The following is a 25,795-nucleotide window of genomic DNA, read 5'->3' on the forward strand; positions in this document are numbered from 1 at the left end:
CCACTCACAGCTTTGCCTGTGTAAATCTGTAGTTTCCATGCATAACATAATACTAAAAGGTTATGGGTTATGAAATTGCATGGCAAAAGTTCACCCAGGTCCATGTCATTGTGTATCAGTACCATGTGTGGAGCACCAGAGGGCATCCAGCGGAATGATTGTAAACAGGAGGAGAACATACGTCTCTTGAGTTGTCTTTGCCGCCTCGGTGGACAGACTGGAGATGACGCTCATGTTTGAGAAATGTCTTGAAACAATTCAAACATGCGTGGGAAAATAAGGAAGCACGTTTTAAAGCAGCGTTTCACAGGTTGGTCTCATCCCACGTGGGGTCGTTCATGCTCTTCAACACCCTCCTGACAACCTTCTCCAGATCTTTGCGGGCCCTCTGCTCTTCCTCAAGCGACCTTTTCATCTTCTTGTTGTCCTACACAGGGACAGCAGAACGTGCATCCTTAATTCGTATTTTTCATTATAGAGGCGTGTTGAACTATATATACAACGGGGAACATACAGTAATGCCTTGAGATACGAGTGACCTGACTTGCAAGTTTTTGAAGATTCATTTCACCGATTTTTAGGTTTTTGTCTTGTGAGCCAAAATTTGATATGCGAGTGCTATATTGTGGCAGTGAACTCAACTCACTTCACAACATGCAGCAATTTGGCAGGTAGTGAACAATTCTTGGAAAAGCGCCTTCCAGCTGTTTAGTGCCACACCAGTTGAAGTGTATTGTCAAACGAATCATAAAACAGATTACATGTGTACAAGGTTTCGCTTAATACTAACAACAAAAACACGAATGATGGGCTATCAAATAGCATCAGTGTCGCAGTGTTACAATCCTTTCAGTAAAGTATATTTGAATACAAATAGCAAAGCAACTTATTTGAAATTCATGAAAATGGCTCCAATTTTCATTGTGGGACCACTAGGTGGCACAATGCAACGTGTTACCGCAACTAGTAGACAGTGGACTGCTCCAAAGTCGATCATGAGAGGTGTAGGGAGAAAAAAAGACGGCTTTGTGTGTGTGTGTGTGCGTGTGTGTGTGTGTGTGTGTGTGTGTGTGTTTTTAAAGAAAACTGGTAAGACTCTGCACTTGCAAACCGGAGACTGGTCATGGCATGGGTTCCATCCCCACCTCAATTAAAAACAAAACAACAACAACAAAAAGTCGATCAAAGGAGCAAAAAAGGTTGGCCTTGGAATATTGTCATTCATTTGTAAAGTAAGACTTCAAAAAATAGTTTTTTTTTTGTTCTATTTTCTACCCATACAGAGGCAGCATATGTTAAATGGTTATGACGTGTGAAATTTTTTAGTAAACTTTGCATATTAATTACATCTCTCGAGGCCAGGCTGAGTGTCCCCTTTTTTGGAAAACAAAATATGTTCACCCACAATTTTTTTTTAAACTTACATTTGGGATTTTCCTCCAAGATGTGCTCCAAAATATATATATTTTCAAATTTACATAATTAAAAAAACAAACATAAAAAAAAAATGCAGAACCTGAGTGCCACCCACATGGTGAAAAGGTGTAGTGGGATGCTGGTTAACTACTGCAGCTAAAGTTTCTCCTGCCAGTGTGCACAGAAACTCTGAGCTGCTACCGGACACTTTATCTCAAGCAAGCATATCATTAAAGTGGGAAAATACAGAGAAAACATGCTAACCGCTAAAGCTATGTAGTTACAGTACATGTAAGGTAGCCAATCAATAGATTGTGTAGTAGAAGTGTATTTCTATTAATTGTATACGGTTTAATTTTTCCAGACTCTTTTATTTGAGAATTTACTGCTTAGGAGTAAGAAAATATGTTTCATTCAAACTCAGATATTTTGCATTTGAGACAACATTTGAGAATGTTCAAATCTTTTTTGAACAATGTCTTGTACAGTTAAAAAAAAAAAAAAGGATCGATTTGTTCAGTAATTACCTGTTTTAGCTCTTGTACCTCATCCCTCAGGGCATACACCACATCCACAAGGCTCCTTGTAAGAAAGAAAGAAAAAATAATCAGCTTTACTATTGCTTGTGGGTTTCCAAAAATAGTTAGATTTTTTTTTAGTTTTCCAAATTTTTCTTTAAAATTCATTAGTTAAATTTTTGGCATGGATTTTGTTTTATAGTATATAAGTATAGGTCACACTTTTTTTTCATAGTTCGGCTAGTCATGTACCTCATATTCAAGTGCGATTTGTTTATTTTAAAATTAAGAGTTTGGACTGTCATCCGAAGTCCCCGTCCTGAATCGTGTTGACTTTCTTTTGGCAAATACTTTTGGTGCATTAACTCCGTATTTGCCAAAACACTGTAATAAAGTGTACCTGCACTCTAAAAAGAGAATTGTTGAAACAATTTAACTCATTCGCTGCCATTGATGACTATAGACGTCAAAAATTAATTAAAAGTATTTCTATTTAAAAAAAAAAAAATCCCGTTTTTGTTAACAAGAGTATGAAAACCTAGAATTTTTTTGTGTACATTTAGAACAGATGTCAAATTTGTGATTAATCGTGAGCTAACTAGTGAAGTCATGCGATTAATTACGATTACACATTTTAATTGCCGGATGCCCCTAATTTTTAATAATCTTTTCTTAAATATATATATATTTTTTTTAAATATTATTATTAAAAATTACTCACAATTATTCCCAATTGTTTATATCTGTTCTACTACAAGAAAAAAAATCTAGGTTTTCAAACTCTTGAAAAAATAAAATAAAAATTGCTAAAATTTATTTTTGACGTCTATAATCGTCAATGGCAAAAACAAACCAAGTACCAGCAACAACAAGCTCATTTGTACTTCTATACTTATTTTGACAGGGTGGGGATTATTCCGTTTTTGTTTCCCAGGATATTATTTCTCTCTCCATTACAATTACAGTATAGGCTGATTGCCAGTTGTGTTAATTAGATGATGACAGACAGCCAATAGTTCATTTGCTTACTAGGGAGCTTGCAACGCTGCTCTACTGTTTGATTGTAATATTTTACAATTGGCCACCAGGTGTCGCTGTGGGGAAATGTTTCGAACATTCCAAAAGAGCGATTCTTTTTGTGAATCAATAGTTCCAAATGATTTGATCGTTTCAATGTTCCATTTCTGCCATCCCTACTGTCCGTTCCTTCCTTTTCTCCCCTTGTGTCCATCTAACCGAGTCTTTAAAAAGGCACTGCGCAAACCACCGATTGGTTAAAAGGAAAACTGGTTGGGTAGGGCCACGGCTGCACAAGGTGCAGGCAATAGCAAATAGTTGGCTGTCAATTAGGCTGGAAGTCCATTAAAAACAGAAATGCACTGCAACCAAAACACAGCAAATGCAAAATATACCAAAAACAACAAAAATAAAAAGCAAGATTACAAAACTCGAGCATGAAAAAAAAATACTTCCACCTTATGACAGCCCTGTTCCTACATATGCTTTGCACTTTGAAGTGGTTATTAACCTTCGTCTTGTGTTAACTTTCTGTTACCATCTCTTATGTTAACGGGTCGGTTTCGACCCGTGTCTTAAATCAGCTGTAAAATACAATAAAAACAAGTAGATATCATCCAATTTATTTCTCATCTCTTGGTTGGCTTGTTAGTCTCCCTTATCCATGAAAATATTAGTTTTAATGTTGTTGGTGTGGGCTTCTGGGCCTTTTTTGTCAGTATACCCCTCGATTTCAATTAAAAAAAAATTAGAACATAAACACCAAGAGAATCATATAAATAAATACAAGGTTGTTGTGTTACCCGACTCTTACTGGGGGCTATTAGAACACATCTCTTAAATTCATTTGTTTTATTTATTTATTAATTTAAATATTATTGACTATAGTAACATCTATGGTGTTACGGGTCGATTTCGACCCATGTATATTTACTTCAAGAAAAATGCAAAAAAGTATTTTTTCAGCAGTAGAACTTTAATATAAACACAAAATGAAAAGCAAGTGATATTGTGACCCTGCAGTCCAGTAGTCATATCGAGGACCACGCGTTTTCCTTGTTTTTTTTCTCAGGAATGCCACTCACAGCTTTGCCTGTGTAAATCTGTAGTTTCCATGCATAGCTGTTTTTTGCATCGCAGGCTGCCCAGATTTTTATGCCGTACTTCCCTGGCTTACTGGGTATGTATTGCCGGAAGGGGCGTTTTCCTCGGTAAGGGACAAGACGTTCATCGACTGTCACCTCTGGCCCTGGGTTGAACATCAGTGGAAGGAGTTGCGTCCATCTCTCCCAGACATCCCTGATGGGGGCAAGCTTGTCAGAAATTGCTCTGATATTTCAGTTGTCAAATCTGAGGACTCTTGATATCATTCGAAAGGTCTGAAGTGACATTGTTGCCCGGAAAATATTTCTGCCTGTCGATGCGTCCCAGAGACTATCAGTGGCCTCATTGCAGGATCACCAATGTAAGCATCCAGATATTCCTCATCAATGTCTTTCCACATGTCGTCATGGACTTTTTTTCCTTCAACGTTTGTCATAGCCATGATGACTCTTTTTAGTGACAATGGCATGAATAGCTCGAAACATGTCCCGATGTCACTGACTCTTGTCACAGCAAATTGTGATTCCAGGGGTCATTTTTATGACATTTGCAGCAGCTGCCCTGCCATGTACATCATGAGGTACTGAGCTCCAAAAGATCTTATCATTTTTGGATTTGAATCTTTCAGTGGGAGGAGCTTCACCACCAGTGACCTCCTAATCAGACTCATCAGATATGTCTGTGTCTTCTGGTTGATACTCCACATTGTCTTCCTCCTCAGAAACTGTGTCCTCTTCCTCATTTTCATCAAAAAGATTATCCAGAACTTGGGTCGCTGAAAATCTTCTTCTCATGTTTGTATGCTGCAAATTGGAGATGTGCACTCTGCAAGTCAAATCCATCCTTCCATCCATCCATCCATCCATTTTCTTTACCGCTTGTCCTCACAAGGGTCGCGGGGTTGCTGGAGCCTATCCCAGCTGACTTCGGGCAGTAGGCAGGGTACACCCTGAACTGGTTGCCAGTCAATTGCAAGGCTCTGCAAGTCAAATGACCTTTCAAATGAATGAATTGACCTTACATGTCAGGACATGCCCATCTCTGTTAGTTTTGTTTTTGTGCAGGTGTACTGGAAAACACGGCAAAATGAGAATCCCCTACAGCTCACAGGATTGGGAGAGGAGCTGGCTGTCAGTGTGTTGGCTGGCAGTGTAATTATGAATCCAGTTTTGGCTCTAATTATTGCTTTATAATCTTATTTTTATAACTGGGTCGAAACCGACCCTAACAACACAAATGTAACAATTTCAACCAGAGCATTTTAGAATATAGTAAAAAACTTTGTTTTTGTTTTATTTTGTTGAAATAGGGGTTCCTGACAAAGTCAAAAAGCCTTGATGCAATAAACTAATTTATATGGTTCTTTTATGCATGTTAAACCTAAAAACGGGTCGCTGCCGACCCTAACACAAGACGAAGATTCAGTCTTTTTGAAAAAACCAACCGGACGTGACTGATACATTTTTGGTGTGTCTCGATACATAGTTTGCGCCGTGGAAATTTTCTGATACCGGGGAAACAAAAAGAAAGAAACAAAAAAGCTCATATCAGCACCGATGGGTGTGTTTTTTGCTGAAGAAGCATTGAGAAGAACATTGAGAAGCATTCACATTTAACTTTTCAGCCTGATCTGCCAAATCTTTCAAAGGTAAGTAAAGATCTTGTGGATTTAATTTTGCTGTGTAAATTGATGAATTTATAGCTCACTGGTTTTGTTACATTAACTCATTCACTGCCATTGACGGCTATAGACGTCAAAAAATCATTTGAACTATTTCTATTAGTTTAACTTTTTTTTTTAAATTATTAAAAATTAGGGGCGTCAGGCGATTAAAATTTCTAATCGTTATTAATGGGATGACTTTACTAGTTAACTCACAAATTGTATCCTTTCTAAATGTACAATCATTATTTTCTAGGTTTTCATTAAAAAATGTTAAACTAATAGAAGTAGTTTAAATTAATTTTTTACCTTTCGTCGGGAGCCACTATCCTGCATGTTTCCCCTCCTCCAACACACCTGATTCAAATGTTCAGGATCGTTATGAAGCTTCCACAGAGCTTGCTGATGAGCTGATCATTTGAATCGAGTGTGATGAAGGAGGGAAACATACAACATGCAGGATAGTGGCCCTCGAGGATCGGCTTTGGACAAACCCTATCCTACCAACCCACATGGATGTCAACAGTGCATTAAAACAAAAAGCAAATAGAAAGTCAGCTGTGTTTAAGATTTTTGATGGATTGATCCTAAAAGCTAATTTAAACAAGCAGCTGTTTTATTTTAATTTTATGTTCAATACATTTGAATTTGTTTGCTTTCAAACATTTATTTAGATTCCTGACACAGTGAATCAGTAAGCATGATTAGGAGACGCAGGAACTTGGTGTTCTCCTTCATTTTCTTCCTGATCATCATCGTCATGATTGGGCGTGTTTACTACAGGAGGTATGCCCGTCACATCGCTTTTGCGCCATTATGCTGTATGTCATGTAACATTAGTTATACTCCATCTATCCGTTGCCATGGTGACCCGTCAAGGGGGTCCATTGTTGCGGTCTTTTTAAAGTCGTGCGGCACGAGCTTGACTCCAGGTGAAAGTACTCAGCGTTGATCAAATTAACTGAAAACAGCTATCCTGGAACCCAAAAACACAGTATCCTATCTCAGGGTAGGTCAACTCACTGTTCAGGGTTAGTCTCAGAGTTAGTTGAACCTGCTTTGTGAAATGGACCCCTGGTTTAGGATAAAACACTATCTAAATGCGCTCTATTTAGCAATATGATCAAATTGGATTTTTCATTCTTTGGATTACGACTTTTTTTTTTTTGTAAAAGTACAATTGGTAGTAACCCATTCAAATGGATTCAGGGTTTGGTGGTTGTAATGCGCATTTGGTATCGAGGCGCTATATATGTATCATGTAAGAAAAAAAAGCTTGTTTTATTTTTATGTAACGTCTCTCTTTCTTGTGTCTACATTTAATGATAACGTTCATTAGCAAAGTCTCTCTTCCAAAACAAATCCCACCTGATCCAGCTGCAGACGTCTGGTGAGTGCAAACACTTGCACAAGCGGTCTCGCTTTTTCTTGCCATAACAAAGCAGACAAAGGCGGCCTAAAACTATTGTTGCTGATGTTGCAGCTCCAACCTGAGCAGCTGTACTCACGGGGTCGAGATGGCCATCATCACACAGGAAAACACACCTGTGGGAACCGTGATTCACTACTTAGACGACTGGATGCTGACCGTGACGCCAGATATCTTCAAAACCTTTGTGAAGGTACGCTGACAAATAAAAAATGGGGGGGGGGGGGGGGGGGGAGAATTAAAAACAAATGTATTGCTCCTAGAAGTGAAATAAAATTGTATGTGAATAAAATGTAAAAAAAAAAAAAAACTTTCTCAAAGATTAGATGCAATATTGTACTAAAAAGTTCAACATACTGAATTGTAAATCACAACAGCATAATTAAAACACACACTTCAAGAAGAAATAAAACATTTTTCAAATCAAAGTTCTCCAAATAGTAAGTCAAGCGTGCTCGCTTCGAACTATTTGTCGCTCTCAGTTGAAGATGACTATAAAACGGAAATACAACAAAAAAATGTCACATCCAAGACCTTGCTGCTCATCTTTACATTATGAAAACAACACTGACCTTGATGCTCGTTGATTTCCAGAAGCATCCGTTCTCCACGGAGATGTACGACAAGTGCGCCGTGGTCGGCAGCGGCGGCATCCTGATCGACAGCGGCTGCGGAGAAACGATTGACTCGGCTCAGTTTGTGATCAGGTGCAATCTACCACCGCTGAACCACGTGTACGCCAAAGACGTAGGCTTCAAGACGGACCTCGTCACGGCCAACCTTGACGTCTTCGAACGCAGGTAATTCTGATGGCATCTTGTCACTTCTGCTTGTAAAGATTTCCAAATAGGAAATACTGGAAATATAAGTAATCCTTTCCATGGTGGCCATCTTATCTCATTCACTGCCATTGGCTGCTATATACATCAAAAATTCATTTTAACTATCAATTAGTTTAACATTCTTCCCACTTTTATTAACAAGAGTATGAAAACCTAGGGGGGTTATTGTACATTTAGAACACATATCAAATTTGTGATTAATCATGAGTTAACTAGTGAAGTCATGCGATTAATTATGCTTAAAAAAAATTATCGCCTGATGCCCCTATTTTTTAATAAACTTTTCTTTTTTTTTTTAAAGAAAAGATTATTAAAATAATAATAATTTAACGACCTGATGCTCCTAATTTTTGCTAAAAATTTTTTTTTAGATTATTACAAAATAATCATAATAATTAAAATTACTTCTTTTTTTTAAAGAGGAAGAAGCAAAGTTTATTAAAAATTAGGGGCGTCAGGCGATTCATTTTTTTTTTCGTAATAAATCACATGACTTGACTAGTTAACTCACGATTAATTACAAATTTTATATCTGTTCTAAATGTACCAAAAAAATTCCAAGTTTTCATACTCTTGTGAACAAAAGTGGAAAAAATGCTAAACTAATAGAAATAGTTCAAACGGATTTTTGACGTCTATAGCCGTCAATGGCAGTGAATGAGTTAAAAGTTACCTGCACAGCTGTATAATTACTATAATGCTTGGTTTGTTGTGATTTTATTATGATGGACTACTTGATCATCCTCCCCCATTTTAGTTAGTGAGTAGTAGCAGATAGTAGTTGGTTGGTTAGACGGTCAGTTAGTTAGCAGTAGGCCAGTAGCGTGGGTAGCTTGGTTTTACTGGTCGCTTGATAAAAGTGCTGCTCAATTCCAAGGTCCGGCAGATGGGCAAAATCTTGATGTGTGTGTCAGTTAGCAGCCACTTGTGTACCATATTCCTCGTCATGAGATGATTTTAGACTTCTGTGTCTCTGAGGGAGCAGTGGGCAGCTTTTGTTGTGGCTATTCTCACCGGAGCTTTCCCCCACAGGTACGAGTCTCTGTCGGGCTTGGGACCACAGCAGAAACTTGTAGAAGCAGTCCAGATCTACGGGAAGGCCCTGATGCTCCTTCACACCTTCTCCTACCGCTCTTACACACAAGTGTCAATGCGGGCGGCTCGCACCCTAAAAGACTTCAAAAGCCCCATTCGTGCCATCTCATTCAACCCCAACTACGTGCGCAATGTGTCGCGGTTCTGGGCCGCCAAAGGCCTCGCCGGCTATCAGCCCACCACGGGCATATTGATGGCCAGCCTGGCTCTGGAGCTGTGCTCCGAAGTTCACCTGTACGGCTTCTGGCCCTTTGACAAACACCCGGACGGACACACTCTCACCAAGCACTACTACAACGATCTCAAGCACTTAGCCGTGCATGATATGCCCATAGAGTTTGGACTGTTGTCCACGCTGAACAAGCAGGGCGTGCTTAGGCTTCACACTGAGGCTTGTCCAGCCAAGGAAAGGGTGTGACTCTTTAAAAAAAGGAGCTTGACCATGTCCATTTTTGACAAACACAAAATCAAAGTCATCTTTTAAGATTTCATAATTTTTACTGCATAACATTTTAACTCATTCACTGCCATTGACGGCTATAGACGTCAAAATTTTATTTGAACTATTTGTATTAGTTTAACTTTTTTTCCCACTTTTGTTAACAAGAGTATGTAAACCTAGAATGTTTTTATTGTACATTTAGAACAGATATAATATTTGTAATTAATCAAGAGTTAACAAGTGAAGTCATACGATTAATTCCGATTAAAATTTTGAATCGCCTGAATTTTTAAAATCTTTTTTTTTAAATCGCGTCAGGCGGTTAAATTTCTTAATTGTAATTAATCACATGACTTCAATAGTTAACTCACAATTAATCACAAATTTTATATCTGTTCTAAATGTACAATATTTTTTTTTCTAGATTTTCATACTTTTGTCAACAAAAGTGGAAAAAAATGTTAAACTACTAGAAATAGTTCAAATGAATTTTTGACGTCTATAGCCGTCAATGGCAGTGAATGAGTTAACAAATAACAAATTAAACTAGACTCTGTGTGAATGTCCGGATCCTCAAAATTAAAGGAAGTCACGTAGCAGAAAAGAGTGGCGCAGAAAAGGCAATATTAAAAAGGAGTAGAGCTGACACGCCAAACGCACCCTAACTCAAATGTATAAATCATCATATAGAGCTCTGAAGTGCACATGCCTGATGGATATGACAGAGTAAGCAACACAAAATGCAACACAAAAACAATAGCCTATCATGTGTAAATAATGGTCCAATAGCAGGTTTGGCTGATCATGTTTCTACTCGTATTTTAATGTTGTGGTATCTCGTATTTGTTGGGAACAGTGGGTTACATTGAGGGGAAAACCACATGCTGCCCCACTACAAGGAAGAGATAGATAAAAAATATATAGTAATTACATTGAAAACAAAAATAGAAATGACTAGTTTTTAAATGTGACTGAAACTAAGATTTGCATTTGGTACCCAATTTTGTAAACCCTGCCTTGGCTAATAGTAATTCAAACACATTCTAGCACAAGGAAGTTCAATATTTGAGCTCTTCAAAAATAGACAAATTGTGTTGTACCTTGCCTTATCTCCTTATTTAGGCTTTATGTTTATAGAATATGACAGTTAGTCAAATCAATTTCTATGGCACCCTTGACTTTATGTATGTTTTCGTAATTGTTCAGATTTAGTCATTTTTATTTTTTTGATCATATACAACATAACTATCAACGTTGGTTATTGGAATGTTACGCTATTTTAGATTGATACATTAAAACATGTGAAATATCCATCTTCATTAAAACACTGCAAACTAAAGTGAGCCGGTCTGAGCCATGTGTTATGATTGGTGTCCTGTCTGACTTGTGGGGTTTTGTTTGCACCTTTACTCGTCATCCTGTTTGTTCCCTTCCTTGTGTCATCCAATCATCTCCCCCAGCCACTTGTGTCTTGTCCAGGTGTCTCTCGATGTCTCGTCAGTTGGCTTGTATTTAGTTCCCTGGTTTTGTTGGATCATTGTCGCTGTCACCACCGGTGTTTTGTTTGGTCTTTTCAGATCTTTGTTGGTTTTGTTCACCCAGTACCCCTGCTAGTGTTTTTGTTAAATAAATCGTGTTCAGTTTAACATGCATCCCTGCCGCGGTTCTCCTGCCTCCCTGCATTTGGGTCCTCCAACTCCACACGTGACACCATGAAACTCCAGGGCTGAAAATGAGTCTCAGTCCGGCCCTCTACAAATATCATATTCCAAACTCATTTTACAACATAACCCTTACAGGAAAGGCTTACCGATGCACGCACGCACGACTACTGAAGGGTATCCGAATCCAAAAGATTATGCCAAACACTTTGTTTCATAAACAATTCATTTCAATCGGAGTCTCTAAATGTACATATTATAGCACACAGGAGATTTTTGCCCCTAATGTTGCCATTTATTAACAAAAGACAAAAAAAACATTCGAAGACTATGAACAATCAACATCAGTGTTTAACATGAATGAAATTTGCATGCACACAATTGCTTCGTTTAAGGAATATGTCATATATTTTTGTTTCATTTTCCACACACCCTGTGAAAAAAAATGTCACTCCTACTAGCACTTTATTTACAACCACATAATGTTATTAATGTTATTAACGTTAGGGCATATATAGCAGTAAGCTAACAAACCAAACCAACCAGCTCGCTGTTTAGTTCAAAACAAACATGACCACTGACGTTATGTCAAGTTTCATTTTTGGTTATCGGGAACTAACCAATAATAATAAAAAAAAAACATTTTTCCATATGAAATCAAGCAGAACCGAAACCCAATCAGAGCAAAGCTCATTTACATTTTGAATTATTGAATATCAAAGAGAAAATGGACCGTTTAAAATCCCTTTCTTCCGACCAATTGAAACAACTTGAAAATGGGCATCCTGCTCATTTTCAACCCATGAAAGGACAGCAAAGATTTAAAAATAATTGTACATAGATATGGTGTGGCACGTGAAAATAAATAGATTAACATATAGATGACAAAATTCATCAAGTTTGGCACGGTTAGGCTATGATCTTGGGTCAAGGGTGGCATCACAGTAACTCATTGCCTTGCCTGCGATGACTGCTTTCCCAAAACGTTAAAATGTATCTTTCTGTAACCTTGCAGAAATAGTGCTCCATTGCCTTCCTTTCTGGAATGTGATGACATGAACGGACCCCTCCACTTCGTAGCCACAAAAAGGTAAAGAGAAATGACAAGAACGGTCAGATCAGCTGTTTCATGACCTTGAATGAAGTGAAGTGGAGCAAAGTTTAGGAAAAAGAAGAGTCGGTCGAAACTGCTCTGGGTCCGATGGCATTACTTGTAACGTGTGGAAAGTTTAACATTGTTCAGAACAGATCACTGGCATATTAATAAATATGTCTCGGGTTCCAAGGTTACGCAAAGAGATGATTATTGTCCAGCTAGATACGAATCCATTTGTGCGCACGTGGGCGTGCGCGTGCGCGTGCGTGTGTTTCTGCAAGTCTTTCATGTTGTAATACGTAATATGTAACACGAGGCAGTCCTGAACAGGTGTGTTTTGAGTCTTGATTTGAAGGAGGAGAGAGAGTCACTGTTTCTGAGGTTCGGTGGCAGAGTGTTCCAGAGCTGGGGGGCCGAGCAACTGGTGGCTTTTTTTTTTGTATCCAACTCAGATAACCATGACAAAACCTTCAAAACTGAACATGCAATGAACAAAGCATACAACAATTAACCAATAACAGCAGTACTCAATAAAAGAGGACATGAAAAAGAAGCAGCTGTATCAAATTTAAAATGCTCTTTGAGAGTCACATCAAATTTGGTTTCTTGGCTTAGCTGTCACAATACTGGACTCTGCCTCTGTCTCTGGTGACAGGACTGTTGGATCTGGATGAGCACAAACATTGTAGGCCTAATCAATAACATTAAAAATGAACATAAGACGTCTAAATCATTTTTTTTTAAAAAACATAAAATGATTGTGTAACAGTTAATTCTACGCATAATACAGGACAATTGCCGACCCAGTACAAAAGCCCAACACAATCTGTACAAGTCTTCTTACTAGTAGCTCCAGCTTCATTCGGTTCCTTCTCCTAGACCTTCTCCTTCAATGAGGCCAACACACATTACCCCTCCTCCAAGAACGGGACCACCTCCTCACCACCAATATTTCTAGAGATGGGACAATGAAGCCTTGTGACGCTTTTGAGGCTTTCGGCTGATTGCTTTGGAAAAAGAGTCGAAGTTTCAAAGCCCCATAAAATAGATCGTACCGGTGACATCTGGTGGTCAGCTGGAGTCATAGCAGCTATAATCTTCAAAGTGATTCGCCTGATTGATTCATATTCCAACATAACACCAGTACATTCAGTCTTACGTCATAGCAGCTATAATCTTCAAAGTGATTCGCCTGATTTTATATTCCAACATAACACCAGTACATTCAGTCTTACATTTGTGTCTGTCTAATGATCATCAGGTACACATGGAAGGTGAACATAAAGTGAACCAAATATCTACATGAGGGAATTGTGCTTGTGCAACAGTGAAAATAAAGCAAATACCAGTATGTACATGAGGGAATTGTTCTTGTGCCCAACTTTTTATATTTATTTGTTTTACAAGTTCTTTTTCAAGAACAATATTTGCTCTATTGTGTTCGGCTTCAAGCGGCTTCTTCTCTGGCTGACAATTTCACCAGCCTTTGAGAAAATCCTCTCACAGGGGCCTGAAGATGCTGGTGGTGAGAGGTACTGCAGAGCCACTGGATACGTCATCAGCACGTGATCACGGAGGTGTCATCGGGGCTTTTGATACATTGTTTCGAGCAGTCTGTGTCACTCAGCTGACACATGCTCCGGAGTGTCAGTGTCAAACGTCCCATCTCTAAATATTTCCTCTACCAGTGGCCTTAACAGCTGATGTTTCTGCTGCTAGTGATAAATGTACATATAATCATAATAATGTTAACTATTGTGTTCTTAACATAGCAATTGATGTAAGAAAAAAAAAACACACACACACATAAATCACCCACCCCCCTCACCCACACACCCACACACCCACACACACGCGCGCGCGCGCACACACACACACACACACACGCGCGCACACACACACACACACACACACACACACACACACACACACACAGGTGCTTATGTGAAAGTAATCCAGCTCATTTGTCCACTTATCAAATAATATTCCTCAACTGCTACTAACTGTGATATGATCAAATCACAGATGTAGGTCTTCTTGATGATTTTTGATGGTGAGCATTGCAACAACAATTGCATTAAATGTATGGACTTGGTCTAATATTTAGCCATATTAAATGTGCTTTCCACCGGGCCTTCCTGTAGACGTGCTGCTGGAACCTGCCTCAGCATCTTTCCTCCACTAAAAAAGCTCTGTCATTTTTGCACATTTGGTTGCACTTCCATGAAGCATTTTTATTTACATCCATCTTATTTTTTCGACACCACCCATTTCTTTGTCAACTGCCTTCTTTCATTTCGCCATTTTTCTCTTTTCAGTAGCTAGCTCCTACAACTTAAGGGGCGGAGGGCTGGTGCGGCTCGTGCGCTCCTGTGGGCTAGTGTTTGTAGTTAATTGGTTACTGCAGCGCTGCTTATTATTGGTCACAAAGTGACAATCCTACGAACCATAAACGGTCAGTTGTTGCACGCCAGACGCCAGCCGTGAGTACATGTCCTCCTCGCAAGTGGCGGCCGATGAGGGCGCATGCGGGGCGGTTGGCTGCTTTTTGTGGCAATACGGCGTCTCGGGTAATCGGCCTGTATTTATAAAATAGTGGGCTCTGGGCTGACTGTACAAGATGGCTATGTGTATTGCAAAACACGAGGGGCGCAATAAAAAAATAAAATAAATAATAATAATAAACACTGGTCAAAATCGGCCAAGGACAAACCGCAGCCAAAATTTTCCTAAGGAATTCACTCTGGGGTAACAGAACACAAAATTAATCTATATGCCGATGATATTTTACTTTATTTAGAAAAGCCCGCTATTTCGTTAGGGGAAGTATTTAACTTAATAACCCGATTCTCACATTTATCAGATTATTCTATTAATTGGACAAAATCAACACTTCTACCTATTACAGAAAATTCATGGAACCCTGCAAGCCAGGACCCACACTACTCATTTCCTATAGGTAATTTAAAATATTTAGGCATAAAAATCTCACCTAAATTAACTGATTTAAATCATTTAAATTTTACTCCACTTCTGGATAGCATTTATAATGACCTGGAGCGCTGGAATAATCTTCCTATTTCTCTAATAGGACGAATAGCCACAATTAAAATGAAAGTTTTACCCAAAATAAACAATTTTTTTCTCAATGATTCCATTTAAACCTACGGCTAACTGGTTCCAGCTGTTGGACTCGGCCGTTACAAAATTTTACTGGAATAAAAAAAAAAAAGCAAAGATTGGTCTATCTACTCTTCAGAAAAGTTAATCCAAAGGAGGTCTAGAGGCACCAAATTTTATGCACTACTATATAGCTAACCAGCTACAATATATCATTCTATGGGCACAACCCAACAGAGATACTAACTGTTGGCTGGAACTACAACTGAAGGATTGTAATAACCTCAGACTTCTAGATTTACTCTTTATCACAACATCGATTAAGCAACATAATTGTTTTAAAACCCCATTGATTTCCGCCACCCTGACTGCCTGGTGGAAGGCACTAGAACTAGAAATTACAAAAGCCCAAGTGGAGCCCTGTGGGCTTTCTCCCCTATGGCATAACACCGACTTTCAACTTAACAACCAAACTGTAATGATTGGGGTCAGCTGTTTCTGTTTCCCTTGCAGTCACTGGGGAAACAGCTGGAGGGCGGAGCCCGCCAAACACACCTGCTGCCCATCAGCCCATCAGGCCAAGATAAAGGCCTGGCAGATACAGCGAGGAGTGTCGGGTTATTACTCCGTGACGCTACTCACCAGACCTGACTTGTAGCGCTTCTACGTGAATCTACTCCGTATCCCAATGACTCGCCGTTTTGTCCGCCCTCGGGCGTGATTTTGTGTTTCCTTGTTTTTTGATTAAAACTAAGTTATCCGCATCCCTGCCGTGGCTCTCCTACCTTCCTGCACTTGGGTCCTCCACTCCCACACCGTAACACAATCGTTTTATTTAGGTGTGTGGGAGCAGAAAGGAATTACACATCTCAACCATTTTTTTTTCAGATAATATGTTTATATCATATACATCCTTGCTCCAAAAATACAAAATAAAAAGCGGAAATTTTTTACATTATCTGCAAGTTAAAAGTATGATAAAGAAACCAATTCCAACACTTCGGGGTATGCTCCAACCGCCTGTTTTAGCTAAAGATATTATCAAGCTTTCTCCGACAACAAAAAAACTCTCAAAAATATATAAGTTACTTTCATATACTGATAAAATGTCTTTACCCATCTTGAAATGGGAGACAGACTTGTCTATAGCTCCGGAATCTGACTTTTGCATTCAAGTTTGTGAAAACTTATTTAAAATGACAAAACACACACATTTACAACTTATCCAATACAAAATTATTCATAGAACATACATTACTCAATATATGATAAAGAAAATGGGACTCTCACACTCCGACATTTGTCTCCAGTGTTTACAAAACACTACAGACACTTATTTTCATGCTTTATGGTTATGTACTCCGGTTATGTATTTCTGGACTAAAGTCTTAGAAATTTTTTCCGCTATCTTGGACTGTAGGATACCTTTATCTCCAAACTTGTGTTTGCTAGGTGACCTAACGACAACTGACTTACCACATAAACAAATTAAATCTACACTTGTAGCCCTTACTGGAAAAATAAACAAACTCTGAATATCGACCAATGGTCTAACCTCCTCATAAATCGCATTTTAATGGAAAAAATATCGGCCTCAAATAAAAACCAAATATCAAAATTCATCGAAATATGGTCTACGTATATAGAATATTTTAACCTAATTCTGGTTATTTAATTCTGCCTGTTAGCGAGAGCCACCACATCGTGATAACTTACATTGATGTCTCTGCATTCTGCGGGGATTGTGGGCCGGTGGGGTGCCTCTCCCCCTCTCTCTGCGGCCCTGCCGCTGCCTCCTGCCCTTCCTGTCGTCTCCTTCCCCCGTCCCCTCCCCCTCCCCTGTCCGCCTTCCTCCCCCTCCCCTGGCCCGGGGGCTCCATCCGTGGCCTGGGTCTCGGCGCTCCGGGGGCCGGGAGGGTGGATGGGATTGGGGTTGTGCCCGCCCCGCTCCGGTGGACCTCCTGGCACTTCGGGCGGGCCCCAGTATTCCGGGGGGCAAGCCCTATCGCCCCGCCGGGCTGGTCCCATATGCCCGCCGGGGTCCCGGTGGGGTGGAGGGGGGTTTGGTGGTCGGGTGCGCCTCCCGCCCCCGCCCGGTTGGGGGGGGCCCAGCTGGTCGCTCCTCTTAACTCACTGCACTAGTTTTGCACAATACACTTCAGACATAGAGGGCACATAACACACTTTGGGGGGGAGTGGGGTAGGGTGGAAACACCATCTTCGCCCTGCAACTCCCCTCCAATTTTAATGCACCATACAACTGGGGGGGGGGGGCAGGGGTTGTGGGCCGGTGGGGTGCCTGGCGGGCCTGCAGTGCCCCGTCCTGCTGCGTTGGGTTGGGGGCGCGGGCCGCGTTGGGGTGGGGGGCGCTCCTGCTCCTGGGTTTGCTCTCCGGCCGGTGGCCCCTGCGGGGCCCGGGGGTCGTCCTTTGGCGCTGCCACGGCCTGGGGGGCCCTGAGGTGTTGCGCTCACTCTGTCCTGGCGGGGGTCGACGGCTCCCCTCTTTGGTGGAGATTTTCATGCATGCCAGATCCACCACACCAGCATCTATCGTAACTCAGACACAATCTGCTTCTCCCTCAGGTCATTGAATCGGTGGATGCTGGTGTCTGGGATCTCACTCTGCTTCGTCTGTCCTTCCTACCTTTCCTCAGTCTTTCCTTTGGGCCCTTGAGGTCTCCCTGATTTGTTGGAGTTTGGATGTCTCTGGGGTTGGTGAAGGACTCTGGTTGGTGGCCCGGTGGGTGATGTCTGGTCGGTACTGGACTTCACTTTCCTTTCTTTTCTTTGGTCCTTCTTCGGGTCTCCTGACGGCCCCACAACGCTGGATTCTGAAGTGTTTGGTTTAGGTGAACGGTATGGGATTTGTTTTTTTTTTACACGCACGCACGCACGCACACACACACACACACACGCACAAACACACACCCACATACAAAAAAAAAAAAAGGAGAACAGTGATGATGACATGTCAAATGATCAATACTGAGCTCTCCAAAAAGAAGAAAAAAAAAAGAAAAGAGGTGGGACGTTTGACACTGAGACTCCGGAGCATGTGTCAGCCGAGTGAGACAGACTGCTCGAAACAATGTATCAAAAGCCCCGATGAAACCTCCGTGATCACGTGCTGATGACGTATGCGGCTTTATGCGCGCTAATGAGATACCGGAAATTACGTAACTGATTCAAACCCTTTGGCGCGGTGTCAGGCGCACAATTCCCTCATGTAGATATTTGCTTCACTTTATGTTCACCTGGAAAAGTTAGTTATTCGGTATGTTTCCAACAAAAGTACTCCCACAATGATGCAATTAAAGTTTCCAATTATGCATTACTTTTAAATAGTGTGTAGAAGATACAGGCTTGGCCCAAGTATTTTCCACCGGGTTGCTATAAGCGCTTCTCCAAGACCCTCAGTCACATCTCCCAAAGACTGATGTTGAAATACTTGTCATCTGGCTTCACAGCGCACTTGTGTCATATCCAAATCATGTTTATAAAAATTGAATGAGTAACAGGACATCACATTGAACCATAGTACTGGTACAGTGTCAAAATATTGCAACACTTCCATGTGTACCTGATGATCATTAGATAGACACAAATGTAAGACTGAGTGTACTGGTGTTATGTTGGAATATAAATCAATCAGGCGAATCACTTTGAAGATTATAGCTGCTATGGCTCCAGCTGACCACCAGATGTCACCGGTACGATCTATCTTATGGGGCTTTGAAACTTCGACTCTTTTTCCAAAGCAATCAGCCGAAAGCCTCAAAAGCTTCACAAGGCTTCATTGTCCCATCTCACACTGTGTATATAGTAGTGATGGCAGTGCGACACTGAAGCTTCGATACAAGCTTCAAACCCTGAACTACAATTCCATAGAACCACTGCGATAAAGCGATACACGCGCCGATACGGGGTTTCACACTTGCGCACTCGGCAGAGTGCTGGAGCACCAGTGTTGTTCGTCCCATCACTACCTACAAGCACTGATAACGCTTTTGAGAGGCACGTAATGACAAATGAGCCACCAGAGGGTGCTGCAACCGCACAAAAACAAAGACACTTACTGAAATGTTCACTTTAATTATTCACTTTTATTGTTCACTTTATTTTATCACTTCAAAACACTCAAGTGGAAATTAACTAATTGGAACGTCATGTCTCTTCATATTTCACATCCCTGGCACTTAATATTCCACACATTTTTTTATACCACAATCCGTAGTGTGGCCTCCATGACATGAAATTGTACAGTTACATTTTATCGTTGCATCGCTAAGCTAAACAGTGGAGAACAACAAAAGGTGGCAGTAGTGAGTACTAGAATTAAACTAATTGCTGATTGGCGTCCACAAAGTGGTCATCCAGACAGGAAGCTGCATTCGGACGGCGACATCACATCAGCTGGATACTAGTCAGCAACGCAGACCACACCTCCAACCACTTGATGCTTCGCAGGTCTTGAATTTGATATTTGTGATCCATCTGGTGGATGTCGTTAAAGGTCAGGCGAAAAGTGTCGGCGTCACACCAGATGACAATCTGGATGAGGACAAATCAGAAGGTCAATAAGTACTCAATCAGTAAATGTAGTTTCTACAGGTGCATTTTCACATGTGGACATCTCTACTTGCGCCCACTTCAATTTTTGTTCATATTGGATTGATATTTTGGATTTTACGGATGCTAGGCCTCATCATAGATGCGCACTACAGAAAAAGCTTCAAAAGAAAAACACTTCCAAGTGTGACCAGATCAAGATCAAGTGGTGTGACCTTGAAGTCGAGTCCGGGGCCAAAGGGGCGTTGCTCTGGAAAGTTCTCCAGCCTCTCTTTACCCCACGAGCCGTCCACCCTGGAGTTGAGCACGACGGTTCTGCTTTCAAAGTTGAACCTCAGGTGGAGCGCTATCGCGTCGTCATCGGGGCTCAGCAGGTCGACGATGAGCCTGCCGCGCAAACACACAAAGTCGTCGTGGTAACGGGCTTCTTGACCTTGGGGCAGGGCGTGGCCTATTACGTCTCTGCTTTGGGATAGGCTCGTCCTCTGATGACGATGCTGCGGTTCACGCTGAGACCGTCATCGAGCGCACCTCTGAATCCGTCTTTCTGTACACGCACAATTGAGAAAAAAATGGAATTTTAATCATTTAGCTTATAATGCTATTCAGCATTCACAGCAAAAACCATTAACTCACCGAGTTGGCAAGCACGGGGAGCATGCACGAGCATGTGACATTGTGAGAGGAACACGCCATCCCACTGGCCGAGCTCGTGCAGATCTCGGGCTCCCGATTGGTCGGCGGAGCGGTGGTCGACGTCAGTGGGTAGTGGGGAGGGTGGGAGGTGGGGAGGGCGGGACAGGTAAGATTAGGAAGAGCGGGGCATGTAAGATCAGGACATTTCGGGAGGGCGGGACAGGTAAGATTAGGAAGAGCGGGGCATGTAAGATCAGGACATTTCGGACAGGCAAGGGATGGGGTCTCGTCTGCAGAGAAAAAAGAAATCCATTTGAAAGGACAGTGCACATTAGCAGACATGCAAACGTTGTTTGTCATGCGTCTTCTGAAGACACAGGACGTCTGCCTTTTCTTTCAGGGTCGCTAGCGCCACTCTTACTTTTTGAGCATGATGGCATAAGTCATTTGAAAAAATACCGGAGTCTGGTTGCCATCAGCTGTATGACTGACTTAAAAAGAACTCTGGCAATTACTAAGTAATCATCTGTGCATGAAGAAGTCATGCTTCCAAAGTAAGCTATAAATAAACATTCAAAGCTAAATGAACTCATTCACTGCCATTGACGACTATAGACGTCAAAAATTCATGTGAACTTTTTCTATTTAACTTTTTTTTCCCATTTCATTTCATTTTTTATGAAAACCTAGAATTTATTTTTTTGTATATTTATAACAGATATAAAATTTGTGATTAATCTTGAGTCAACTATTGAAGTCATGCGATTAATTTCGAATAAAGATTTTAATCGTCTAACGCCCGTTATTTTTAATACTTTTTTTTAAAATTAGGGGCGTCAGGTGATACATTTTTTTAAATTGTAATTAATCACATGACTTCACTAGTTAACTAACGAATAATCACAAATTTTACATCTGTTCTGAATGTACAAAAAAAAAAGATCTAGGTTTTCATACTCTTGTTAGCAAGTGGAAAAAAACTAATAGAAATAGTTCAAAATGAATTTTGGACGTATATAGCCGTCAATGGCAGTGAATGCGTTAACAAGTAAGTGATCGTGTGCTTGATGCCAAATATTGCATGTTTAAAACTAAGGTTGTCTATTTCATTTTTAACAAAAACTAATTTTGTTCCTAAATGCCATTTTCAAAACTGCACTTCCAATTAATTGACAAAACCCGGTGTGTTTTTTCCCGAATGTTACTATGAAAGTAACAAGTAATTAGCAAAGTAACTAAGTTACTTTATAATCACTTTCTCAATGTCAATGTGGCAACACATGGATTTGGATTGGATTGGACCAGGAATCCCGTCTCAATCTCCTCACCTGGAAAAGAAAGTTCCATGCAAAAAGAACGAGTCCAATTTTGCTGGGACGTCACATTACTAACCGCATTGTCGTAGCGACACGCTAAGGTAATGCAGCCACAAATCAACAAAGTGTGGACTCACCCACAGGGCGCTTGCAGATGTAGGCCAGGTACCTGTCGCAGTCCTTGGTGTACCAACCACTTTGCGTTATCACAGTGCAGTATCCGCTACTAGGTTTTTCGTGCAGCGGACCAGGACCCCATTGCCTGAAACAGGCAACAAGCTTTCACACAAGGGATTTATAAATTGGTGGCCCCCAACCTCCCAGAGCGGATTTCAGGCACAGAGATTTTTCCTGCTCCAAGCACTGAGTAAAGAAATGGCACTTACGACACTACTTGAAAGTAAAGCGTTCCATCAACCCACTTCCACTCTGAGTTATACTGATAAGCACGCCACAGGCCGATCCAGATAGCGTTCCTGGGAAATTGTGAACGCACCCAGTTCTGCAAGAATGGTAGAGAGAGTAAAGAAACGTTTCCATTAGCCCGGTTCCTTGCTTGGCCCTGCGTGGACGCATTTCCAAGACTTTTTGGGGCACAAGCGTTTACGATGGAACCGCTTTTCAGAACCATCTCGGAGCTAGCCTTTTTTTAAAGTTAAAGTACCACTGATTGTCACACCCAACTAAGTGGGGCGGAATTCCTTCTCCGCATTTGACCCAGGGAGCGGTGAGCCGCAGGGGCTGCGCTTGGGAATCATTTGGTGTTCTAAGCCCCCAATTCCAAACCTTAATGCTGAGTGTCAAGCCGGGCGGCATTGGGTTCCGTTCTTATTGTCTTTGGTATGACCCGGCCGGGGATTGAACCCACGACCTCCCAGCCTCAGGGCGAACACTACCGCCACGGCCAATGAGCTGATTTTTGAATCAACGCAAAACAGTGTCCATTTTCAAGTTATGAAAATGAAAGAGCGGGAGCAAAAGGGAGCGAGAGAATGAGAGATACAATACAGAGAGATTGATCAAGATTGAGAGAGAGAAATGGAGAGAAATATAGAGAGAGAAAAATAGAGAGGGAAATCGAAAGAGAAATAGAGAAACAGAGAGAGAGAAAGAAATAGAGAGCGATTGATAAAGATTGAGAAATAGAGAGAGAAATAGAGAGAGCGTAAGAGAGAAATAGAGAGAGCGATTGATAAAGAAAGACTGAGAGATAGAGAGAGAAATAGAGAGAGAGAAATAGCGAGAGAGAAAGCAATAGAGAAATCGAGAGGGAGTGAAAGAGAGAGAGAGAAATATAAAGAGAGTGAAAGAGAGTGAGCGATAGTGAGAAATATATAGTGAGAGAAATAGAGAGACAGAGAGTGAGAAAGAGAGCATAGGAGAGAAATAGAGAGAGAGAGCGATTGATAAAAGATTGAGGAATAGAGAGAAATGAAGAGAGAGAAATATATAGAGAGAGAAATATATACATAGAGAGCAATAGAGAGAAAGAGAGAAATAGAGAGACAGAAAGAGAGAGAGTGCAATTGATAAAGATTGAGAGAGAGAAATAGAGAGATAGAGATTGAGAAATAGAGATAAAGAGAGAAATAGAAAGATAGAGAAAAAAATAAAGAAATAAGAGAGCAAGAAAGAGAGAGCGAAATGGAGAGAGGAATAAAAAGAAAGATAGAGAGAAAAAGAGAGAGAAATAGAAAGAGGAGGAAAAATAGAGAAATAGAGAGTGAGAACTAGAGAGAGAAATAGAAATAGAAAGAGAGAGGAGGAAAAATAGAGAGTGAGAAATAGAGAGAGAAATTGAGAAAAATATAGAGAAATAGAGAGATATAAATAGAAAGAGAGAAATAGAAAGGGAGAAATGGAGAGATAAATAGAGAGAAAGAAATAGAGAGAGAAATAGAAATAGAAAGAGAGAGAAGGAAAAATAGAGAAATAGAGAGAGTGAGAAACAGAGAAATAGAAAAAATATAGAGAGATAAATAGAAAGAGAGACAAAGAGAAATAGAGAGAAATAGAGAGAGAGAAATAGAAAAAGAGAGGGAAGGAAAAAGAGAAATATGGAGAGTGAGAAATAGAGAAAGAGAAAAATATAGATAAATAGAAAGAGAGAGAGAGAAATAGAAAGAGAAATAGAGAGAGAAAGAGAGAAATTGAGATAGATGGAAAGAGTGAAATAGAGAGAGAGAGAGAGAGAGAGAGAGAGAGCGTCACCTGCTCATTTCTGTCCCAAATGCTGGCCAGGAGGCCTCCCTTGGAGTAACAGCTGTGTAGAGCTCTTTGCCAACTCTGATAGTCGTTTGAGAAATAGTAACAGTGTTCCTTGTAGCGCCGCCAGTTGGTCGGACATTGGGAGAGCACTGGAAAAACAACAAGATGAGAAACACACCAAAATCCACCACACATGACCGCATTCATTGCATATACAGTAAAAATGATAGCTAGTCCAGGGGCTTGTCATGTAACATAGCAATGAACGTCTCTGCCATTTCAAGTGGTGTCCTTAGGGGGCGCTATAGGACAATTAAGGTCACATGGGGCGCAGACACTTCTAATAGGCCTACAGTATACGTCCCCGATCCATCAGGCAGGGCCTACGTATAGTGGCGCAGATGGGATTTTAGAACTGGGGGGGTGACAGGGACTAAAACATTTAATTAATTAATAATTAATGTTGGATAAAATCTAAACAAAGATGTAGCAGTTGACATGTATATTTTATAGTTCCGGTATTTCAATTCCGCTATAGCCGACATGTCAAGCATTATCTAGCTAAGGAGAGAAAAGTTACAAACACCGACTGAATATTGTTCATTCTATCTTTCAAATTGAGCAAACACCTTTTTTGTTTGTTTTTGTTTACAGTGTATTAAAAGACTCGAACTGTGACGGTGTGTTCGGTTGAAAATCGCAATTTAGAGATCTAATAACTGTCGCCAAAGTAGCGTGCTCCCAGCGCTTCCCAGCCTTATAAATGCACAACTAAACACGTAAAGTTACTACAAAGAAACACTTGGTGGGGTTGCGCACGCACGGCTCTCATTTAAGATAAAAAAACATAGGAAAAGTGCATACAAGCCGAGCGTTGTGGCGTAGGCCTACTTGTTGCGTCTCCGTGGCGACTCGGGCGCCTTGAAGTGCACAGTATGGTTTTTTTATTCCCATAAAATTCTAAATTGCTGTTATTTTTTTGATAGTCCTTTGCCATTTAAAAAAAAGTCTCAAGAGCTCACAATGAGTGCAATGACATTTTTTAAAGGAAAACCTCGATAAGAGTTGAACTCGGAATTAAAAGAATATAACTTCATTAGACTTTTGGACAAAGTATTGCGGCGGGGGTGGTGGGTGGGGGTTATTTTTCATCCAAAGTTAATTAAGTAAGTACACTCTCACCTGAACAAGTCCACCAAAGGACAAAGGTAACAAGGAAAGTCACTGCATGAATCCTCATGTTCGGAACTTCCACTGGACGGAAACTAACAGCAGGGGCACACTTAGCAGCAGGGGATCACCGAGTCAACTGCGTCGCACCTCCCTCCGCCCTCTTGTCCCCAGATCACAATGATACCACGTCACAAGCAGACGAAACAAGGGGGGAAAAAGCTTTGCGGGACCCTGTGCGACGTCATTTCAAAGCCTTGAAGACCTGTGTGACGTCATTTCAAAGCCTTGTAGCCTAATAATAATAACTAGAAAAATTCCCGCGGAAATTTTGAATGGGACTGCTGACTCTTGTAAATGAGCTGAACAGTTTAAAATTTAAACGACTGGAATCGGTCAAGAAATGTGGAAGTTAACCATAATCAACATCAACTAAAAGTATCTTACTGTCCATAAAAAAATGTAAATGAGCTGAACAGTTTAAAATTTAAAG

General features: G+C 40.7%; 2 protein-coding genes and 1 long non-coding RNA gene across 5 annotated transcripts; 1 reads left to right on the forward strand and 2 right to left on the reverse strand.

Moving 5' to 3' along the window:
- Positions 1-9: 9 nt before the first annotated feature.
- Positions 10-13,368, reverse strand: LOC144040872 (uncharacterized). 3 transcript variants are annotated; one of them, XR_013289899.1, is made up of 6 exons: positions 13,128-13,368; positions 7,720-7,815; positions 7,227-7,345; positions 7,087-7,145; positions 1,944-1,998; positions 10-427 (listed from the first exon to the last, which is right to left on the reverse strand). It is a non-coding gene; the product is annotated as an uncharacterized LOC144040872 (long non-coding RNA). The 3 variants fall into 3 exon arrangements; XR_013289901.1 differs by having other exon boundaries at positions 6,028-7,145; XR_013289900.1 differs by lacking the exon at positions 7,087-7,145.
- On the forward strand, positions 5,572-10,869 carry LOC144040871 (alpha-2,8-sialyltransferase 8E-like). Its single transcript, XM_077555231.1, has 6 exons — positions 5,572-5,703; positions 6,393-6,504; positions 7,058-7,108; positions 7,202-7,340; positions 7,742-7,947; positions 9,022-10,869. The coding sequence occupies exons 2-6, from the start codon at positions 6,419-6,421 to the stop codon at positions 9,500-9,502; spliced, it is 963 nt and encodes a 320-aa protein (XP_077411357.1). The 5' UTR covers positions 5,572-5,703; positions 6,393-6,418; the 3' UTR covers positions 9,503-10,869.
- A 6,118-nt stretch (positions 13,369-19,486) lies between the features above and the next one.
- On the reverse strand, positions 19,487-25,509 carry LOC144040874 (uncharacterized). The gene is made up of 8 exons (XM_077555234.1): positions 25,315-25,509; positions 24,136-24,281; positions 22,311-22,426; positions 22,062-22,186; positions 20,609-20,898; positions 20,431-20,519; positions 20,188-20,359; positions 19,487-19,954 (listed from the first exon to the last, which is right to left on the reverse strand). Exons 1-8 carry the CDS (start codon positions 25,370-25,372, stop codon positions 19,808-19,810), a joined length of 1,143 nt encoding a protein of 380 aa, XP_077411360.1. The 5' UTR covers positions 25,373-25,509; the 3' UTR covers positions 19,487-19,807.
- Positions 25,510-25,795: the final 286 nt, after the last annotated feature.

Source organism: Vanacampus margaritifer, unplaced genomic scaffold, assembly GCF_051991255.1.
Source record: "Vanacampus margaritifer isolate UIUO_Vmar unplaced genomic scaffold, RoL_Vmar_1.0 HiC_scaffold_42, whole genome shotgun sequence".
Taxonomy (NCBI): domain Eukaryota; kingdom Metazoa; phylum Chordata; class Actinopteri; order Syngnathiformes; family Syngnathidae; genus Vanacampus; species Vanacampus margaritifer.

Excerpts from the sequence above, each read along its gene's own strand:
- LOC144040871 (XM_077555231.1), top strand. The coding sequence starts at position 6,419 with ATGATTAGGAGACGCAGGAACTTGGTGTTCTCCTTCATTTTCTTCCTG. Across the intron at positions 6,505-7,057 it reads GGGCGTGTTTACTACAGGAG|CAAAGTCTCTCTTCCAAAAC; the intron begins GTATGCCCGTCA and ends AACGTTCATTAG. Across the intron at positions 7,948-9,021 it reads CTTGACGTCTTCGAACGCAG|GTACGAGTCTCTGTCGGGCT; the intron begins GTAATTCTGATG and ends TTTCCCCCACAG.
- LOC144040874 (XM_077555234.1), bottom strand. The coding sequence starts at position 25,372 with ATGAGGATTCATGCAGTGACTTTCCTTGTTACCTTTGTCCTTTGGTGG. Across the intron at positions 22,187-22,310 it reads CTTTACTTTCAAGTAGTGTC|GCAATGGGGTCCTGGTCCGC; the intron begins GTAAGTGCCATT and ends TGCCTGTTTCAG. Across the intron at positions 20,520-20,608 it reads TCCCCGTGCTTGCCAACTCG|AAAGACGGATTCAGAGGTGC; the intron begins GTGAGTTAATGG and ends GTGCGTGTACAG.